The sequence below is a fragment of the Oncorhynchus mykiss genome, chromosome 7, assembly GCF_057628025.1.
Source record: "Oncorhynchus mykiss isolate SJ-2025 chromosome 7, ASM5762802v1, whole genome shotgun sequence".
In the NCBI taxonomy this organism is placed as follows: domain Eukaryota; kingdom Metazoa; phylum Chordata; class Actinopteri; order Salmoniformes; family Salmonidae; genus Oncorhynchus; species Oncorhynchus mykiss.
The window spans coordinates 82,254,219-82,276,055 of NC_143028.1; the positions used below are offsets into that span (position 1 = coordinate 82,254,219).

A 21,837-nucleotide genomic window follows, 5' to 3' on the forward strand; every position below is an offset into this window, starting at 1 on the left:
AGGGCCCCGGTCTAAAGTAGGGCCCTACCTAGGGAACAGGGCCCTGGTCTAAAGTAGGGCCCTACGTAGGGAATAGGGTCCCGGTCTAGAGTAGTGCACTACCTAGGGAATAGGGTCCCGGTCTAAAGTAGTGCACTACCTAGGGAATAGGGCCCCGGTCTAAAGTAGTGCACTACCTAGGGAACAGGGCCCCGGTCTAAAGTCGTGCACTACCTAGGGAACAGGGCCCCGGTCTAAAGTAGGGCCCTACCTAGGGAATAGGGCCCCGGTCTAAACTAGGGCACTACCTAGGGAATAGGGCCCCGGTCTAAAGTGGTGCACTACCTAGGGAATAGGGCCCCGGTCTAAAGTGGTGCACTACCTAGGGAATAGGGCCCCGGTCTAAGGTGGTGCACTACCTAGGGAATAGGGCCCCGGTCTAAAGTAGGGCCCTACCTAGGGAATAGGGCCCCGGTCTAAAGTAGGGCACTACCTAGGGAATAGGGCCCTACCTAGGGAATAGGGCCCCGGTCTAAACTAGGGCCCTACCTAGGGAATAGGGCCCCGGTCTAAAGTAGGGCCCTACCTAGGAAATAGGGTACCGTTTGGGTCACACACACCTAAATGAGAAAATGGAGGATGGCCCGTAACCACTGCATATTCTTGGCAGTTCCCTCTCAGTAAACACTGCCAATTTCCACCATTTGCCCCCAAGGCCTTAACAGCCTATAGCTCCAAGCCTGCCAGGGTCCAGTTAGGCTTGGTTTCACCAGTTGTGTTAGACTGCTAAGTAGACCTAGATCAAAACACAGAAGGCACGGTGGTTGATTTAGTTTTGGGACAAAGCCTAGTTCATTGGTTCCATTGTACTGGGCTAACTAAATAAAACACAGTTCAATTATTATAATTATTTGATATTTAACTCAAATGTATAGTCTGAAAATAGCCATTTCCCACTAAGAGAGAGATTGCCTGTTGAGAAAATACTCTCAGCTTGACCCTGTAATGTAAAGTTGTAAACTTGTCTCGACCGCTACCCCTGGGAGGTTGCCCACGACACTTGCCGCCCTTCCAAGCAGGGCAGTGTAAACAATTGTCTCGTTGAGCCGTAATAACAGAGCACTGTTTTTGAAACAACTGACATGTCTAGGCATTTTCCATTAGGAGACTTGTCTTGAGTTTTACCTGAAATTGACATTGTAGCTTTAAGGGAATCTCAGAACATAGCGTTTTGTTGCAATTAGATTCTCCCCCCCCCAATTCAAAAACCTCCCGGAAAATTAAATTAGTCCTTGAAGATATTTTATTAAACAATTTCTGAAAATTATCCAATAAGACTCAAAAAAAAAATCAAAACTGCAAGAAATGGACACATCTGTTAGGATACAAAATAAATAGTTGAGAACCTGCATAAATTGATCACTATCATGTGACCAGGGGACTCTAGACTTTATCCTAATGTATACCTTACGCAAAATGGCCATTCTGGGTCCGTCGGCAAACATGTGGAGCCCTGCAAACTCAGGTAATGCCATTTTAAGTAACTAATTGTGTTTTTGCGTTGCATAAACTAGGCTTTATAAAGAGACAGCCATGCTCACCTCGTGATTTTATTTCATACCGGTACAATGAAATCAAGATGAATAATAAACGGGGTGAAAAGACACGTTACAGCCATACCAATCTGCTCTTATTAACTTCCCCTTCGGCAATCACAACGACTGGTTGGTCCCTGGCTTGAACACAACCATTCAGTCATATTTATGGTATTTTCAGCATATGGCAACAAATTATCCATTTAAAAAGGCCCTGATTTTGGGCTACAACATGACGATTCAAGCAATTTGAACAAAAAAAAAAAAAGAAAACTCTTCACTTTCCCTTACAATAAACCTGACAAAAATCATTCAACTTAACCAGTTCCTTAATTAAAATTAGACTGTAGTTTTGGCCTAAAATGTTTGCAACTTTTGGGAGGGTAAAAATGGCAACAAAAAAACGATGCACCAATTAAATCCAGAGTTGAGGCGGGATGAAGAGGCAGCTATCCAATCAGAACAGTGAATCGTATCATGTGGCCTAACAGAGAGCACCAACGACATGTTTGGCACCAAAAACAAAAACAGTAAGAGAGGTTAAACCAACATGAAGTGCGAGTCTCAAATTGGACCCTAATTCCCTATACTAGTGTAAAGGGAACATGGTGCTGTTTGGAACGTGGCCGATAACAGTCCCTGTGAAGTACCCTTGATTGACTGTGCCACTACAATACAACGTGTCTAACTTAAAGTAACCATTGAAGGAGCGCATCAGAAACCAGTCAACTGAACTAATGAAGGATCACAAAACACCGTGGCAACTTCTACACAAAACGGACAGATTTAGTTTACTGTGCACTTTCACCGATTTACCAGTTAGTACCGATGGGCAGTTTGCACCCGATCTACGACAGAGTCAAAGTTAATACCGGTTTGCTGGAAAGTTTGGCAAAATCAAGGTTAAAAAAAAATAATAATACAAGAATAGGGTGGTTTCAAATTCTTTACTCAGAGAAAATAAAAATCAGTCACTACAAAAAGGGTTAGGTTTACTGAAAAGAACAAGGCCAATTTAACTCTGCCCTGCAAATGGAGTTGTTACGATCTGAGTGCTTTACATTCAGCAAACATTTAGAGGCTCCCGAAAGTTCAAACTCTAGAAAAGAGGAAACACAAAAGCAGATTAAAGGGATAAATGGCTCAGTAGGCCAACCACAGGAAGACCTAAAAATCAAGCTGTAAAACAATAACCCTGAAAACAAGGGTGCCCATTTACAACAATTTCAGGGGACCAAATTGTTTTAAAAATTGTCATGTAGACTGTACCTAAAAAAATTCTTGCAACAAACCAAAAATGTATCCTACAGTGTGCCGTGACACTGCTTACCAAGTCTATCAGTCCATCCTCAAGTGTACAAAACAGAAGCTGGTTAAAACAAAACAAAATATACAAATGTACATTCTGACCAGCAATGTCTATGCTTGAGTGTCTGAAATCAGCACCGTGTATAACTTCTGATCGACGTTAGGCCCTTCAGTCTTGTTGACGCGGTAGTCGTGACATCATCGTGACCCCGTCTCTGCTCAAGGAACGTACTTTACTGTCGTCAGTCAGATGACGCCGTCCTGATGTTTTTTTTTCCCCTCTGGCTTCAACAGTAAAGAAAGACCTCTGTGGACTTCGCTAAGCCTCGTTGCAAAATGGACCCTAGGCTAAACCAAGAAGTTACTGGAGATATCGTTCACGCTGGTATTCAGCTAGAGTTTCATACAGCGGGCGTATCTGTATCACAGGGGACAGGTTCACCTGTAAGATCCTCTGGGCCTTCCTCCTCAGTTCCTCAACCGTGACGCAATCGTCCACTTTGATCACCTTCCACCTCAAACTGTTCCCGTCCAGCCGACACTCCTCCTGACGGTTCATCATCCACAGAGATTGGTCGTCCGTCCAGGACCGTCTGTGGTTTGACACATCAGTCTTGTAGTTGTAAACTCCTCGGCCGTTCCCATAGATCACGGGGGCAGAATCTCCGATGAGGGCTCTGTTCCATTCCGGACAGGAGGCATGGTACCTTGGACCAACCATGGCCACAGCTTTGGGTGTTCTACCCGTGTTCGGCGACGGTAGTAACAGTATTCCCGAAAGTGTTGGAGGTTGAGAGTGAATCTGCATTCTCGCAGCGTGACCTCTCGTTAAACCTGTAACGTTCGTTAGTTTCAGGTACTGCTGCTGCGCCTGGGCAGGATGCATAGTCAGAATCGGAGGTCTGGAAAAGACAGATCTCTTGTGAGATTCTGATGCACTTGCACTACTCCACGATGCGTAATTGTTACACTCCTTTCTTTTCTTTTTCTTCTTACTCTTCCGTCCCCTCTTCTTGCCTGGCCTTGGACCCTTGCTGGCTACGTCCATAGAGCACGTGTCTTCCGGGAGGGTTTTCGCTGTACATGACCTGTAACCGTACACATCTTTGCTCCGTAGCACTTTGGGCTTATGGCCCTCTTCCTTAAGTCCCTGCACAAAGGATACCAGTTCCTCGGTGTCTGAAAGATCTTTCGACATAGGGTTGAGGATCTGTAACGCCTCGAAAAGGACAGTCTGTCCCGCTGAGGCTATTCTGGACCAGGAGTTGACGGCCTTCTCCACAACCGGTTCTGTGTAATTCATGACATCTGCCTTCAGGTGAAACCATTGAGAGCTCCTGAAGTCAGTCTTTCTCTTCACCCTGTTGAGAGAATGAAAAGAGTAGCAGTTTCCAACAAATAAAACAAGACAAACTAAAAAAATAAAATAAAAACATTGCATGCTTAGTTACTGTTGTAACGGACGGTAAGGGTCCCCATTGGGGTCAATTCTATGGGGGTGGAACTCTGATTTAGACCTCTAAATTCAGATGCATACGTTGCAGCAACGTGGACTGCATCTTGCACAAACGTCTTGGCAATAAGCTTGGAGACGTCACATCACAAAAGTCAAAAAAGAGTAGACTAAACATTAGCAGAGATGTCAATTTTGGTGTCTGCATTATGTTCGCTTGTTAAGAGTGGTGCAGTAGCTAACTAGCTGTAAACAAGTTAATTGTTTCACCACACAGCCAAGTTAGCACAAATGTATTTACAGTTAGTTTGTAAGCGCAGTTGCTAACTCTCTTTTGCAAGCTACCATAACATTTGTTTCAATTAGTGTGTTTTCAGAAATGAGGAAGTCTCGTATTATCCAATATATTTGGCTAGGTGAAGAACTGCCGTGTTGCTTAACAGTTATTTTTGATAGAGAGTAGAGGTCGATTAATTAGGGCCGATTTCAAGTTTTCATAACAATCGGAAATCTGTATTTTTGGACACCGATTTGGCCAATGTTTTTTTATTTTTTATTTACACCTTTATTTAACTAGGCAAGTCAGTTAAGAACACATTCTTATTTTCAATGAAGTCCTGGGAACGGTGGGTTAACTGCCTCGTTCAAGGTCAGAACGACAGATTTCACCTTGTCAGCTCGGGGGAACCAATCTTGCAACCTTACAGTTAACTAGTCCAACGCTATAACAACCTGCCTCTCGTTGCACTCCACGAGGAGACTGACTGCCTGTTACGCGAATGCAGTAAGCCAAGGTAAGTTGCTAGCTAGCATTCAACTTATCTTATAAAAAAAAAAAAAAATCATAATCACTAGTTAACTACACATGGTTGATGATATTACTAGTGCGTATCGTTGCTCGAGAGAGAGAGAGAAGTCTGACTGAGCGATGGTAGGCAGCAGCAGGCTCGTAAGCATTCATTGAAACAGCACACATTATATTAAGTTAAAATAAGTGTTCATTCAGTATTGTTGTAATTGTCATTATTACAAATAAAATACTTTAAAATGATTATTATTATTTTTCATTTTAAATCGGCCGATTAAATCGGTATCGGCTTTTTTTGGTCCTCCAATAATCGGTTATGATTTTTCGGCGTTGAAAAATCATAGTCGGTCGACCACTAATATAGAGGGGGCATTAAGTAGCCTAAATTGGGGCAAAGGGATGACTTTGGACAAGCAACATGTGTTTTGCTTAATCTGAAGTCGATTGCCTGTCAGACCTTGATCCCCCTTACCAGAGGGGGCGCTACTGTACTGATTCTCCACAAAGGACATACAAAAATTATGAAGTTTCACAAATCAAAAATGGTTACGCTTTGTGGATTCTTGTGATTTACAGCGAAGCATGCACTGCTGTCACTTGATTCATATTGTATAGCCTTACACTTTGAGCGACTGAAATCGGTAGGGGATAAGAGACATTGTGCGATTACTGACAAGACATTTTACAACCAGAGCTGAGAAAGTTCTTTATTTAAATCGCGATAACTAATCAATCAGTGGAGGGACGCTCTTGGAAGCTTTGTTAGGGTTAGGGGTTAGGGTTTAGGGTTTAGGGTTAGGGGTAGGGGTTAGGGGTTAGGGGTTAGGGGTTAGGGTTAGGGGTTGGGGTTAGCGTTGACAAAGTGTTTCACAAAAGAATGAACTCGACATCCATCAATATAAACTGCTCTAAGAAAAATGCACCAGTGTTATAAATCTGTTAAAGAAGTTAGCAAGGGGCCTCCCGAGTGACGCAGCGGTCTAAGGCACTGCATCGCAGGTGCTTGAGGCGTCACTACAGTCTCGGGATCGATCACAGGCTGTGTCACAACCGGCTGTGACCGGGAGTCCCATAAGGCAGCGCACAATTGGCCCGGCGTCGTCCGGGGGAGGGCTTTACTCTAGCGACTCCTTGTTTTATTTAACTAGGCAAGTCAGTTAACTTCACTAGGGAAGGTGGCAGGATTCAGAATTTTGGATGAAAAGCATGCCCAAATTAAACTGCCTGCTACTCAGGCCCAGAAGATAAGATATGCATATAATTAGTAGATTTTGATAGAACACTAAAGTTTCCAAAACTGTTAAAATAATGTCTGTGAGTATAACAGTACTGATATGGCGGGCAAAAACCAGAGGAAAATCCAACCAGGAAGTACTATTATTTTGAAAGGCTGTTTTTCCAGTGAAAGCCTATCCACCATACAAAGACTTAGGACCCAGATCACGAGCTCTATGGCTTCCTCAACATGTGACCAGTCTTTAGGCATTGTTTCAGGCTTTTACTCTGAAAAATAAGGGAGCTACAGCACTTTCAATCAGTGGCGAGTGGAAATTTCCATTCATCAGCCATGCGTCTGATCGGGAACGCGCCTTTCTCGTTTCTCCTTTCCTATTGACGAAGCTTTTGTCCGGTTGAAATATTATTGATTATTTATGACAAAAACAACATTGATTTTAAACATTGTTTGGCATGTTTCTACTAACTTTTATTGTACTTTAAAACCTTTCCTCTGGAACGCGCCTTCTGCATTCGCGATTACTGGACAAAATGCGCGAAAAAAAAAAATGTTTTTTGATCATAAAGAGGGACATTATCAAACAAAACATTTATTGTCTAACATGGGATGAGCCACCAGATGAAAATCAAAGGTAAGTGATTAATTTTAATGCTATTTCTGACTTTTGTGACAACTCTCATTGTGAGAGGTGTCACAAATGGCTGTATGGGTTTCTGTGGCTAGGAGCTGACCTAACATAATCGCAATGTGCTTTCGCCGTAAAGCATTTTTGAAGTCTGACTCAGCGGTTGCATTAGAAGTTTATCTATAATTCCATGCTTAACACTTGTATCGTTTATCAATGTTTATGATGAGTATTTCTGTTATTTGATGCGGCTCTCTGCACTGTCACCGGATGTTTGTTTGAGACAATGCATTTCTGACCATTACGCGCCAATGGTAAACAGATTTTTGGATATAAATATGAACTTTATAGAACAAAACATACATGTATTGTGTAACATGAAGTCCTATGAGTGCCATCTGATGAAGATCAAAGGTTAATGATTAATTTGATCTATTTCTGCTTTTTGTGACTCCTTTCTTTGGCTGGAAAAATGGCTGTGTTTTTCTGTGACTAGGTACTGACCTAACAATTGCATGGTGTGCTTTCGCAGTAAAGCCTTTTTGAAATTGGACACTGTGGTTCGATTTACAAGAAGTGTATCTTTAAAATGGTGGATAATACTTAAGGAATTTTAATTATGGGATTTCTGTTGTTTTGAATTTGGCGCCATGCAATTTCACTGGCTGTTGTCGAGGTGGGACGCTAGTGTCCCACTTGTACCAGAGAGGTTAAGAACAAATTCTTATTTTCAATGACGGCCTTGGAACAGTGGGTTAACTGCCTTGTTCAGGGGCAGAACAACAGATTTTTACCTTGTCAGCTCAGGGATTTGAACTAGTCCAACGCTGCTGCCAGGTAGCCTAGTGGTGGTTGTGACTGTAAGAACACCTTCTACCCATGTGCTTTTTCTCTATGAGCAAACATTCGGACATTGTATTTTTTTGTTGATATGGGTGCGAACACATTCGATATTGTTGTAGGGTACACTAGCAAGTGTAAAAATATTTGCCAAGGCATACATGACTCGTTTCAGGAAACTATGCGTATGTCGCGCGTGACTGCGCCATTTGAGCGTACTTTTTGTATTGTTTTTCAAAATGCATTTTTTGTTGTTGCAGAAATGCCTTCTGGAACATGTGAATTTTCATGGCATAAACGTTTGTTATTAAGGCACATCTGTAAATACGAATACAATAGTTCAATTATGAGCCTAGTTGGTTAAGCATTGGAAAAAGCGAGAGCAACCTTCCCGCTAATAATTGGCTGAGATAATGAGTGAGATAATGACATGCCGACAGATGAGTTCAGATTGGTCTGCCATGTGGCACGAGTCTGTCTATAATATGTAGTAGGTCCTTTAAATTAAAAAAAATCCCTTTTCCTCCCCAATTTCTTAGTATCTAAGTAGTAGTTAGTTAGTCTTGTCCCATCGCTGCAACTCCTGTACGGACTCGGGAGAAGCGAAGGTAGAGAGGCGTGCGTCTTCCCGAAACACAACCCAGCCAAGCTTCTTGACACAATGCTCATCAATGTGTTGGAGGAAACACTATACACCCGGCGACCGTGTCAGCGTGCATAGGCCCGGCCCGCCACCCTATTAACATGAGTTGGTATTATGGTTCATTGTTTAGCTGCTAGCTACATGTCTAAACACTATGCAAGTCCCATCGCTAGAGTGCGATGGGACAAAGACATCCCGGCCAAAGCCTCCCCTAACGACGCTGGGCCAATTGTGCGCCGCACCATGGGTCTCCCGGTCACGGCAGAGCCTGGACTCGAACCAGGATCTCTAGTGGCACAGAGATGCAGTGTCTTAGACCACTGTGCTACTCGGGAGGCCCTGTGAAGGTAATCCTTTCGAGCGTAGCTATTTTGAACGACATCACGTAGTAGAAATGCACAAGTGTTGTTCTCCACTTTCTGGAGGACCGAGTTTTGAAATCAATAGAGCTAGAGTGTGAAGCTAAGGCGATGGAGAAAATGCTTTGCTTTGAAAAGACTGTTGTATAAAATAGCTGTCTCCGCATTACATCTTCAAACTAAGGGCAACCATGGCATCCGTGGCAGAGGGAGAAGCACCATCCATGTAATAGAGTCTAGCTAGCGACATTCAGCTATTACACGTTTCTAATTTTATTTATTTAAACTTTATTTAACTAGGCAAGTCAGTTAAGAACAAATTCTTATTTTCAATGACGGCCTAGGAACAGTGGGTTAACTACCTGTTCAGGGGCAAAACAACAGATTTGTACCTTGTCAGCTCGGGGGTTTGAACTTGCAACCTTCCGGCTGGTTGGCTAGCTAAGGTTATCTGGCTGGTTAGCTCTAACCACTAGGCTACCCTGCCGCCTCTACAGTCTAACCACTAGGCTACTTTCTGCCATCAGAAAGTCATTTTCATTTCAAGTTAAAGTGTACTGTTAGCTAGCTAAGGTTATCTGGCTGGTTAGCTCTAACCACTAGGCTACCCTGCCGCCTCTACAGTCTAACCACTAGGCTACTTTCTGCCATCAGAAAGTCATTTTCATTTCAAGTTAAAGTGTACTGTTAGCTAGCTAAGGTTATCTGGCTGGTTAGCTAGCTAACGTTACATGTATGAGCTGTGTAGTAATATTATTAGTGTCTCAGAGCCATTTGCATTGCTAGTTATAGACTAATCTAAGGTTATCTAAGGTTATCTGGCTGGTTGGCTAGCTAAGGTTATCTGGCTGGTTAGCTAGCTAAGGTTATCTGGCTGGTTAGCTAGCTAAGGTTATCTGGCTGGTTAGCTAGCTAAGGTTATCTGGCTGGTTAGCTAGCTAAGGTTATCTGGCTGGTTAGCTAGCTAAGGTTATCTGGCTGGTTAGCTAGCTAAGGTTATCTGGCTGGTTAGCTAGCTAAGGTTATCTGGCTGGTTAGCTAGCTAAGGTTATCTGGCTGGTTAGCTAGCTAAGGTTATCTGGCTGGTTAGCTAGCTAACGTTACGTGTATGATCTGTGTAGTAATATTATTCGTATCTCAGAGCCCTTTGCATTGCTAGTTCAATCCTAATGTTAGCTAGCTAACATTGAACCTGGTTGGTTAGCTACCTACAGATGCATGCAAGGTAGTAACATGAGTTGGTGTTATGGTTCATTGTTTAGCTGCTAGCTACATGCCTAAACAAAAGACTCCACTATGCAAGTAACTAGATCAATAGAATGTTTGATGCCACTGCAACAACTGTCGACAGACGTATCTGGTAAATCTACACTGATTTCAGAGCCCTCTCGCCTGAGTGTGCCAGAGCGCAGGAAAAAGGGATGAGTTTATGAACGCTCAACATCCGTTGAATATGGCCGGTGTCAGTAAACGTTGGCAAAAAAAAAAAGCAAAATTAAATTGTGGCCAGCCGCACATTCACCAACACTCTGGATAACATAAAAAACAGCCTAACCAGCTCAGCTAGGGCGAGTAAAATGGTCAGAGAGCAGTTCTCTCATTTGTGTCTGGAAGTAGCTAGCAAGCTAGCCAACGTTAGCCAGTTAGGCTACAAGTTCATCAACTTTCAAAGCAGAATTACTTCCCCATTGTTCTTCAACTGTTGTGTATGATATACCATTTTCTAGCTCAGAGTCTCTACTTTTATCCAAGGTAAAAAATATATATCAAATTTTGCTACACAAGACTGAATCGAGCCGGTCGTTCACATATTATTGAATTATAAATCGTATTTTTTCACTTTAAATTTTTATTTTACCTTTATTTAACTAGGCAAGTCAGTTAAGAAAAAGTATAATTTTTTCCTTTTTGTGTAGCTAACAAACTTTTGTACATCTCTCTGTTCCATACCTCAAGGTCAACTGTATCACAAATACTATTGTAAAGCACAAGTTCTTCCCTTTCCAGCAAAATCAATGACGAGACCTTCATGCTACCAGTCTCTGCATGATTGAAGGCGGGGCAATGGAGCGCTGCCGTTTTTTTCTCTCAAAATGGCGGACAGGGAAGAGAAAGCTACTTGAGCGATAGTGAAAGGGGGGTGGATATATGTGTGGGGAAGCGGATTTTTCACCCGATTTGTCGAACTTATCACCTCTAAAATGTAAATAAAACACTAAAGAATTTATATAATGTCTCATTACATACCTATTTGAAGGTTCGTGTCTAACTTTAATAGGGTTTTTAGGACGGCGCTTCATTTCTCAGATGGCTCGCAGTGATGACGCAAAGAAAATTAACAATCGATTGAATTAACTAGTGATGAAGTCACGAGTAATTAACTTTACACTCACCATTGATCATTTCTTGTCTTAAAAAAAAAGTAAAATAATTGGCGCCTGGTGGAAATTCTGTACGGCACAGAACGAGTTGCATAACACGTCGTCACACTTTAACGTACAGCGTCAAACCGGTCTCCCCCACACTTTAACGTACAGCGTCAGAGGGGTCTCCCCCCCAACTTTTCTCCAATACTATTGGTCCATTCAAATGTCACTTAACGCTGAATAGAAACTTAGTTGACACCCCGGTTTTTGATGCCAACACAGTTGCTACAGTCCCATTAGTTTTCATTGCAGCCTCGTTTGAATGGCGCGGTTGCCCAAATGTGTACGGAACGGAATTAGCTAGCATTAGTGGTGTGTGTAGTTTGTAGCGTTTTACATAGGTTTTAAGCCTAATTTAAAACCTAACACATTAGCCTACTGTTCTTAGAACAAGTAACAAGTCATCTATATTACAACTAACGTAAACTCGTACATCGCCTTGGTCCGTACAATTGCCCTTATTTTAGCGCCCCAAAAATGTAATACTTCCAGATCAACTGTAATGTCAATACCATTGTAAAGCACAATTTCTCCCCTTTCCAAATGATATTACCTAAACGCTGCCCGTTTCTGCATAATTCAAGCAGGCAATGAGACCCGTCAGGTCATTTTTTTTTAAATGGTGGGTGGGGGAAGTGAAACTAATGCGTGATAATGAGAAGGAGAGATGTCGTGTGGGAAAATTGCTTTTTCCCCCCCATGCGATCTGTCCAACTTATCACCACTAAAATGTAAATAAAACACTATAAAGAGTTTATATAATGTGTCATTACATACCTATTTGAAGGTTTGTGTCGAATTTGAATCAGGTTTAGGGCGGTGCTAAAGTGATCTTAGAAGTAAACAGCGGCTTTGAGAATGATGATCGCATGCAATGATGACGAAAAAAATTACTAGGTATCCCCCCCCTTTTTAAAGGATGATAGAAGTGCTACACCTGGTGGAGAGAGATTGTAAGACAGAAATAGTTGCTTTATGCGTGCTGTACCTAACGACATGACACGTCAAGATGTAACGGAGGGTCAGTTTTTTCAACTTTTCTCCAATACTACAGAGTCGTTACCATGTCGATCAACGCTTGAATAGAAACCTAGTTCACGCCCCCGATTTTGACGTCAACACAGTCACTACAATCCCATTAGTTCTCTTTGTAGCCTCGTTTGAATGTTGCGGTTGCGCACATTTGTACGGAATGGGGTGAGTTTACATTAATGACCCAAACACTGGTAGTGCCCCTTGTGGTAGGGAGGAACAAATTCAGAGAGCCAATCATTTTTTCTCCATTTTTTTTTTTTTCACCCAAAAATGTATTAATCCTAATTTCTCATGTCAGGTGCCTTTTCCCCCCTTTCTTGAGTGGGTGTAAACATTTTTGTTTAGTCCCATATCAAAGCTAGATAGTGTGGTTTTAGATTCAATTGAAATATGACCAAATAATCTTACTAAGAAAACAAAAAGGGGATTACATTGAGTTAAAAAAACAATGAAAATCACATTTTTTTTCAAATAAAACCTCAGTAATACGACGTAAAATTCGACTTCACACAAAGCTAGCTAGCGTCTTCAACCGGGCCACTATACCACACTTCTCCCCCAGTTAGCCAGCCACAGTTTGCTATGCTATTTATGGTGTTTCCTTACGCTTTCTCTGCGTTCAACGAGAAGTTGAAATGTTTTGAGGGAAATGTCATTAGTTGAAGCACGACAACGACCGTAGAAATACAAAACATCAACAAACAAAAAAAGAAAACAAAAAAATGAAACCTTACCTTCCTACGGTCCTAAGCAAGCATCAGTCGGTGTAGTTACAACTGAAGTGTAGATTAAAATGGCTGCAACAACAGTGGTGCGAATTGACAGTCAGTTACAAGAGGCGGGGCTTTAGATGGGGGGGAAAAAAGGAACCTGGATGGAATGAAAGCCCATATAAGGAAGAAGGGGCGTTTTGTGAACGTTCCATTCAAACCGTTTTTTTAGTTCGGTTCGGTGCCCATTTAGTCTTGATTTGAGTTCCGATTCTAGTATCATTTTTTTTCTCCGCGTTTCCCCTCCCTAACTTACCCATCGTTCACTCGCCCTCACGGATTTGAAAGCGTTCGATAGGCGCAATGGACGCCAGAAAAAAATGTTCTTCGATTGCACTTGTTTCATTGGATATGCGGATAAGTGGGTGCGCAAGAAAGGTTTTTAGTACTTGCATCTTGAACATGTAGTATATTTGACATTAAATATGTACACACATGATATATTCGGCAACTCTTGTTTCAATGCAATTTAATGGCAATTCTGATACATGGATTTATTGGGGTAATCTTTACATCAAAGGGATATAAATAAGTTCACTAAGAGGCAACATAGCAATGGATTTTCCATGTCGTGTAGGTTGAGGAAGTTATGCAATTCAGGGGACAGGGTTTTTTTTGTGTTTTTTTTTTGTTGTTGACATAATACATCTGTGAATTTATTTGCCATATTGCATACAATGTATATCTAATGATACACATCATGAGCGGTATTTCCAGACTAATGAGGCGTGCATAGCTTGATGTTAGCATCTTTTCATGGTTCTTTTTTTTATAGTGAATTTCATGTTATAAAGGCTCTGGCACTTTGAAAGATGGAGTCTTGTACAATGCATATTCACACGAAAATGTATTGGCATAAATTTTTTTTTTTTTTTAACCAGTTGCATTTGAGGACAAAAATGCTGACAGTTGTGCCACACAGGTTATAAAAAAAGCTGTGGAGACATCTTCAATGTTCCGATCCAATGGCACTTTGGTTTATGAACTGATATACAGTACCAGTCAAGAATTTGGATACACTTACACTTACACATTCAAGGTTTTTTTAATACATTTTTTTATGTTCTACATTGTATAATAATAGTGAAGACATCAACACTATGAAATAACACATACGGAATCATGTAGTAACCAAAAAAGAGTGTTAAACGAATCAAAATATATTTTATATTTGAGATTCTTCATAGTAGCCACCCTTTGCCTTGATGACAGCTTTGCACACTCTTGGCATTCTCTCAACCAGCTTTATGAGGTAGTCACCTGGAATGCATTTCAATTAACAGGTGTGCCTCGTTAAAAGTACATTTGTGGAATTTCTTTCCTTCTTAATGCGTTTGAGCCAATCAGTTGTGTTGTGACAAGGTAGGGATGGTATACAGAAGATAGCCCTATTTGGTAAAAGACCAAGTCCATATTATGGTATGAACAGCTCAAAAAAGCAAAAAGAAACAACAGTCCATCATTCATTTAAGACGTGAGGGTCAGTCAATTCTGAAGAACTTTGAAAGTTTCTTCAAATGCAGTCGCAAAAACCATCAAGCGCTATAATGAAACTGGCTCTCATGAGGACCGCCACAGGAAAGGAAGACCCAGAGTTACCTCTGCTGCAGAGGATAAGTTCATTTGAGTTAACTGCACCTCAGAATGCAGCCCAAATTAAAGTAACAGACACATCTCAACATCAACTGTTCAGAGGAGACTGTGTAAATCAGGCCTTCATGGTGGAATTGCTGCAAAGAAACCACTACTAAAGGACACCAATAATAAGAAGAGACTTGCTTGGGTAGAAACACGAGCAATGGACATTAGACCGGTGGAAATCTGTCCTTTGGTCTGATGAGTCCAAATTTGACATTTTTGGTTCCAACCGCCGTGTCTTTGTGAGACGCAGAGTAGGTGAACAGATGATCTCCGCATCTGTGGTTCCCATCGTGAAGCATGGAGGAGGAGGTGTGATGGTGTCGGGGTGCTTTGCTGGTGACACTGTCAGTGATCTATTTAGAATTCAAGGCACACTTAACCAGCATGGCTACCACAGCATTATGCAGTGATACACCATCCCATCTGGTTTGCGCTTAGTGGGACTATCATTTGTTTTTCAAAAGGACATTGACCCAACACACCTCCAGGCTGTGTAAGGGCTATTTGACCAAGATAGAGAGTGATGGAGTGCTGCATCACCTGACCTCAACCCAATTGAGATGGTTTGGGATGAGTTGGACTGCAGAGTGAAGGAAAAGCAGCCAACAAGTGCTCAGCATATGTGGGAATCCTTCAAGACTGTTGGAAAAGCATTCCAGGTGAAGCTGATTGAGAGAATGCCAAGCGTGTGCAAAGCTGTCATCAAGGCAAAGGGTGGCTACTTTGAAGAATCTAAAATCTAAAATATATTTAGATTTGTTTTTAAAAAATTGGTTACTACATGATTCCATATGTGTTATTTTATAGTTTTGATGTCATCACTATTTATTCTAAATTGTAGAAAATAGTAAAAATAAAGAAAAACCCTTGAATGAGTAGGTGTGTCCAAACATTTGACTGGTACCGTACAAAACAATGATCGATTCAACAATTCAAGTTTTTAAATTTTAAATTATTATACCAAATTCTTGCTACCAACCAAATGTTATATACAGTACATGGGGCATACAAACATGTCAGCAGATTTAGCTGTGCAGATATCTATCTATTTTGGTATTGTAGCTGGTTTCAGGTCACAGGTTCAGGAGTGGCTAAAAAGTTAAAACATTGTTGTAAAATTAAATCCTACAAATAGCACTGTCGGGTGATCTGGAAAGCCATAGTCAATCGATCAACAATATAATATTACTTTTAGCAAAAAAATATATTAATTTTTTAAAAATCACAATTTGTTGATAATATACGATTAGAGAGATTCAAAATGTATGTAAGACATCACAGTTGAAACATAAATGGCACATGGAAATCAGGAGAGAAGGTGATGTATGGAGATAGGTGGGATGGGCTGAGAGATACTGAGGGGTGTAATTCATCTGTAATTGTTATTCATCTGTAATTGTAATTAATCTGTAATTGTTATTCAATCTGTAATTGTAATTCATCTGTAATTGTTATTCGTCTGTAATTGTTATTCGTCTGTAATTGTAATTCATCTGTAATTGTTAATCATCTGTAATTGTAATTCATCTGTAATTGTTATTCATCTGTAATAGTGTAGGCTGAAAATAATATACTGTATATTATGTCTGAGCACTATGACCCCAAATGTTTTTTTTTTAAATACAATGAATTCAAATGTGTAAATAAAATGTTAAATAAAAAAATACCCTGAATGTAAAAACGTATTTATAACAATCCAACATGTGTACTTTTGGATGTTGGATTCTGGGTGGTGGCTGATTTGGGGTGGGGGTTGGAGGGTTGGAGAGTGGGGGGGGGGGGGGGGGGGGGTACAGTATGGTTTCAATGTGTATGCTGAAGAGGACAGTGGGTGTGTGTACGAAGAGATGGGGTAGATGGAGGATGAGGCTGGTGTGCCCACGTGCACACACAGGTCTGGTAGAGAGCGTTCATCTCAGGGGTGTTGTCAGTACAAGAATCAGTGTGTTCTTTGATTGTGGTGCGTGCGAGTGCATTTCATAGTGCAGAGTGGGATGTACACACGCATACACACGCTCACTCACATATACAAGCCCATTTGTTTCCATGTTCCCTCCTTCTCTCCTCAATTAACATTTCACATTTTTCAAAAAGAGGGAGGAGAGGAAGCAGGAGAGTAGGCAGGAGAGGGGGAAAGGAGAGGAGGGAGGAGAGGAGGGTGGAGAGGGGGCAAGGAGAGGAGAGAGGAGGCAGGAGAGGAGGGTGGAGAGGGGACAGGGAGAGATGGAAGGAGAGGAGACAGTAGAGGAGGGAGGAGAGAAAGGAGGAGAGGAGGCAGAAGAGGAGGCAGGAGAGAAGGGTGAAGAGGAGGCAGGAGAGGAGGGAGGAAAGAAAGGAGGAGAGGAGGCAGGAGAGACGGAAGGAGAGGAGGCAGGAGAGGAGGGAGGAGAGGAGGGAGGAGTAGAAGAGGAGAAGAAGAGGAGGGAGGAGTAGAAGAGGAGAAGAAGAGGAGGGAGGAGTAGGAGAGGAGAAGAAGAGGAGGGAGGAGAAGAAGAGGAGGGAGGAGTAGGAGAGGAGAAGAAGAGGAGGGAGGAGTAGGAGAGGAGGGAGGAGAGGAGAAGAAGAGGAGGGAGGAGAGGGAGGAGAAGAGGGAGTAGAAGAGGAGGGATGAGAGGAGTGAGGAGAAGAGGAGGGAGGAGAGGAGAGGAGTAGAAGAGGATGAAGAGGAGTAGAAGAGGAGGGAGGAGAGGAGTAGGAGAGGAGGCAAGAAAGAGGTGAGCAAAAACAATTGAAATTCTCCATATGTGTGCGTCCCAATTGGGTCCATAGGGCTCTGGCCAAAAGTAGTGTATTATGTCAGGAATAGGGTGCCTTTTGGGACGTAACCTATGACCTCAACGTACCGTCGTCCCCCATCACTCACACATGTCTAAACATGGTGGAAAAGTGATATATAATTAAAGCGCTGCTATATGATGAAAAGCTCTTTAAAAATGATCATGATTACTGTCATCATAATTAACATAATATCAGTATGTACCACATACAGTCAAGGCAGTCATCAACTGGGCCCCACCTAGGCCTTTAAGGACTGTAGGCTTCAATCACTACAAACACTGTTGCTGAATTCCATACCAACGTCCCTGTAGATCCGAAAACAGTTGCATGCAATATGGTGAAAATTCCACCAAGTTTTTCAAAACATTAAAACGCAAGATACATTTTTTTACAATAGTCCATAAACCCTTTCAGGTTTTTCAGTAATACAATTTTGAGATTTAGTTCTGGGTGCTTGAGATAACATTTGCAATTGATTCAGCAATACATTGTAACCCGTTGTCAGTCGTCGACCTTGCGAGCTAGCCGGCAAAATCCTTGGGTGCTCCACTGTGTTCTCTTTAGCTCTCTCACAGTTATCCCTCTCACAGTTATCCCTCTCACAGTTATCCCTCTCACAGTTAGCCCTCTCACACTTAGCCCTCTCACACTTAGCCCTCTCACAGTTAGCCCTCTCACAGTTAGCCCTCTCACAGTTATCCCTCTCACAGTTAGCCTTCTCACAGTTAGCCCTCTCACAGTTAGCCCTCTCACAGTTAGCCCTCTCACAGTTAGCCCTCTCACAGTTAGCCTTCTCACAGTTAGCCCTCTCACAGTTAGCCCTCTCACAGTTAGCCCTCACTTTAATTTCACCTTTATTTAACCAGGTAGGCTAGTTGAGAACAAGTTCTCATTTACAACTGACCTGGCCAAGATAAAGCAAAGCAGTTCGACACAAACAAAGAGTTACACATGGAATAAACAAACATACAGTCAATAGTACAGTAGAAAAAGTCTATATACAGTGAACGCAAATGGAGGTAAGATAAGAGAGTTAAGGCAATAAATAGGCCATGGTGACGAAGTAATTACAATATAGCAATTAAACACTAGAATAGTAGATGTGCAGAAGATGAATGTGCAAGTAGAGATACTGGGGTGCAAAGGAGCAAGATAAATACATTCAGTATAGGGATGAAGTAGTTGGATGGGCTATTTACAGATAGGCTATGTACAGGTGCATTGATCTGTGAGCTGCTCTTAGCCCTCTCACATGTGGTGAAACCTGGTGTTCCTGATGCAGAAGCCCTGTTTAGAGATGAACCCTAGTGTTCCTGATGCAGAAGCCCTGTTTAGAGATAAACCCCAGTGTTCCTGAAGCCCTGTTTAGAGGTGAACCCTAGTGTTCCTGATGCAGAAGCCCTGTTTAGAGATGAACCCCAGTGTTCCTGAAGCCCTGTTTAGAGGTGAACCCTAGTGTTCCTGATGCAGAAGCCCTGTTTAGAGATGAACCCTAGTGTTCCTGAAGCCCTGTTTAGAGGTGAACCCTAGTGTTCCTGAAGCCCTGTTTAGAGATGAACCCTAGTTTTCCTGAAGCCCTGTTTAGAGATGAACCCCAGTGTTCCTGATGCAGAAGCCCTGTTTAGAGATGAACCCCAGTGTTCCTGATGCAGAAGCCCCGTTTAGAGATGAACCCTAGTGTTCCTGATGCAGAAGCCCTGTTTAGAGATGAACCCTAGTGTTCCTGATGCAGAAGCCCTGTTTAGAGATGAACCCTAGTGTTCCTGAAGCCCTGTTTAGAGGTGAACCCTAGTGTTCCTGATGCTGAAGCCCTGTTTAGAGGTGAACCCTAGTGTTCCTGATGCAGAAGCCCTGTTTAGAGGTGAACCCTAGTGTTCCTGATGCAGAAGCCCTGTTTAGAGGTGAACCCTAGTGTTCCTGATGCAGAAGCCCTGTTTAGAGATGAACCCTAGTGTTCCTGATGCAGAAGCCCTGTTTAGAGGTGAACCCTAGTGTTCCTGATGCAGAAGCCCTGTTTAGAGATGAACCCTAGTGTTCCTGATGCAGAAGCCCTGTTTAGAGATGAACTCTAGTGTTCCTGATGCTGAAGCCCTGTTTAGAGATGAACCCCAGTGTTCCTGATGCAGAAGCCCTGTTTAGAGATGGACCCCAGTGATCCTGATGCAGAAGCCCTGTATAGAGATTAACCCCAGTGTTCCTGGTGCAGAAGCCCTGTTTAGAGATGAACCCCAGTGTTCCTGGTGCAGAAGCCCTGTTTAGAGATGGACCCCAGTGTTCCTGGTGCAGAAGCCCTGTTTAGAGATGAACCCAAGTGTTCCTGATGCAGAAGCCCTGTTTAGAGATGAACCCAAGTGTTCCTGATGCAGAAGCCCTGTTTAGAGATTAACCCTAGTATTCCTAAAGCCCTGTTTAGAGATGGACCCCAGTGTTCCTGATGCAGAAGCCCTGTTTAGAGATGAACCCCAGTGTTCCTGATGCAGAAGCCCTGTTTAGAGATTAACCCCAGTGTTCCTGGTGCAGAAGCCCTGTTTAGAGATGGACCCCAGTGTTCCTGATGCAGAAGCCCTGTTTAGAGATGAACCCCAGTGTTCCTGATGCAGAAGCCCTGTTTAGAGATGGACCCCAGTGTTCCTGATGCAGAAGCCCTGTTTAGAGATGAACCCCAGTGTTCCTGATTTTTTGGGCCTTCCTCTGACACCGCCTGGTGTAGAGGTCCTGGTATAGAGGTCCTGGATGGCAGGAAGCTTGGCCTCAGTGATGTACTGGGCCGTTCGCACTACCCTCTGTAGTGACTTGCGGTCGGAGGCTGAGCAGTTGCCATACCAGACAGTGATGCAACCAGTCAGGATGCTCTCAATGGTGCAGCTGTAGAACCTTATGAGGATCTGAGGACCCATGCCAAATCTTTTCAGTCTCCTGAGGGGGAATAGGCTTTGTCGTGTCCTCTTCACGACTGCCTTGGTGTGTTCGGACCATGTTAGTTTGTTGGTGATGTGGACGCCAAGGAACTTGAAACTCTCAACCTGCTCCACTACAGCCCGTCGATGAGAATGGGGACGTGCTCGGTCCTCCTTTTCCTGTCCACAATCATCTCCTTAGTCTTGATCACGTTGAGGGATAGGTTGTTATTCTGGCACCACACGGCCAAGTCTCTGACCTCCTCCCTATATGCTGTCTCGTCGCTGATCAGGCCTAGGTTGTGTCATCGGCAAACTTAATGATGGTGTTGGAGTCGTGCCTGGCCGTGTAGTCATGAGTGAACAGGGAGTACAGGAGGGGACTGAGCACGTCCCCCTGAGGGACCCCTGTGTTGAGGATCAGTGTGGCAGATGTGTTGTTACCTACCCTTACCACCTGGGGGCAGCCCGTCAGGAAGTCCAGGATCCAGTTGCAGAAGGAGATGTTGAGTCCCAGGGTCCTTAGCTTAGTGATGTGCTTTGAGGGCACAATGGTGTTGAACGCTGAGCTGTAGTCAATAAATACCATTCTCACATAGGTGTTCCTTTTGTCCAGGTGTGAAAGGGAAGTGTAGAGTGCAATAGAGATTGCATCATCCCCAGATTACAATTGGATCATTCATCCCCCTCCTCTCCCCTGTAACTATTCTCCAGGTGGTTGTTGTAAATGAGAACGCGTTCTCAATCAACTCACCTGGTAAAATAAGGGTTACATTTAAAAAAAGAGCCACGTTATTCATTTTCAGATTCAGCTGAGGTCTAGAACTTACGGAATGATTTGTTCAAGCTTCCTGCCATCCATGACCTCTATACCAGGCGGTGTCAGAGGAAGACCCTAAAGACTCCACCACCCTAGTCATAGACTGTTCTCTCTGCTACCGCACGGCAAGCAGTACCGGAGCACCAAGTCTAGGTCCAAGAGGCTTCTAAAACAGCTTCTACCCCCAAGCCATAAGACTCCTGAACATCTAGTCAGTAGTTGTCGTCAGTAGTTGTGTGGTGAATTAGTTGTGTGGTCAGTAGTTGTGGTCATCAGGCTTCGAATTTCCCAGCGGCATCAGTGGCCTGTGGAATGTCTTTAATGGCTGTGCGAAGTAACTAGATATTGGCGGGAACTGGAGCATCCCAAACATGCTCAGTGAGTTTCATGGCTGCTGAGTATACAGGCCATGGAAGAACTGGGACATTTTCAGCTTCCAGGAATTGTGTTCAGATCCTTGCAACACGGATTATCATGCTGAAACATGAGGTGATGGCGGTGGATGAATGGCACGACAATCGGCCTCAGGATATTGTCACGGCATTCAAATTGCCATAGAAAGGCGCAGCGGTCTAAGACACTGCATCACAGTGCTAGAGGCATCTCTATAGGACCCTGGTTTG

At 43.0% G+C, this 21,837-nt stretch overlaps 1 protein-coding gene across 1 annotated transcript; it reads right to left on the reverse strand.

Moving 5' to 3' along the window:
• Positions 1 to 1,264: 1,264 nt before the first annotated feature.
• Positions 1,265 to 13,353, reverse strand: ccdc71 (coiled-coil domain containing 71). The gene is made up of 2 exons (XM_021610805.3): positions 13,043 to 13,353; positions 1,265 to 4,243 (listed from the first exon to the last, which is right to left on the reverse strand). Exon 2 carries the CDS (start codon positions 4,183 to 4,185, stop codon positions 3,244 to 3,246), a length of 942 nt encoding a protein of 313 aa, XP_021466480.3. The 5' UTR covers positions 4,186 to 4,243; positions 13,043 to 13,353; the 3' UTR covers positions 1,265 to 3,243.
• Between the last annotated feature and the right edge of the window lie 8,484 nt (positions 13,354 to 21,837).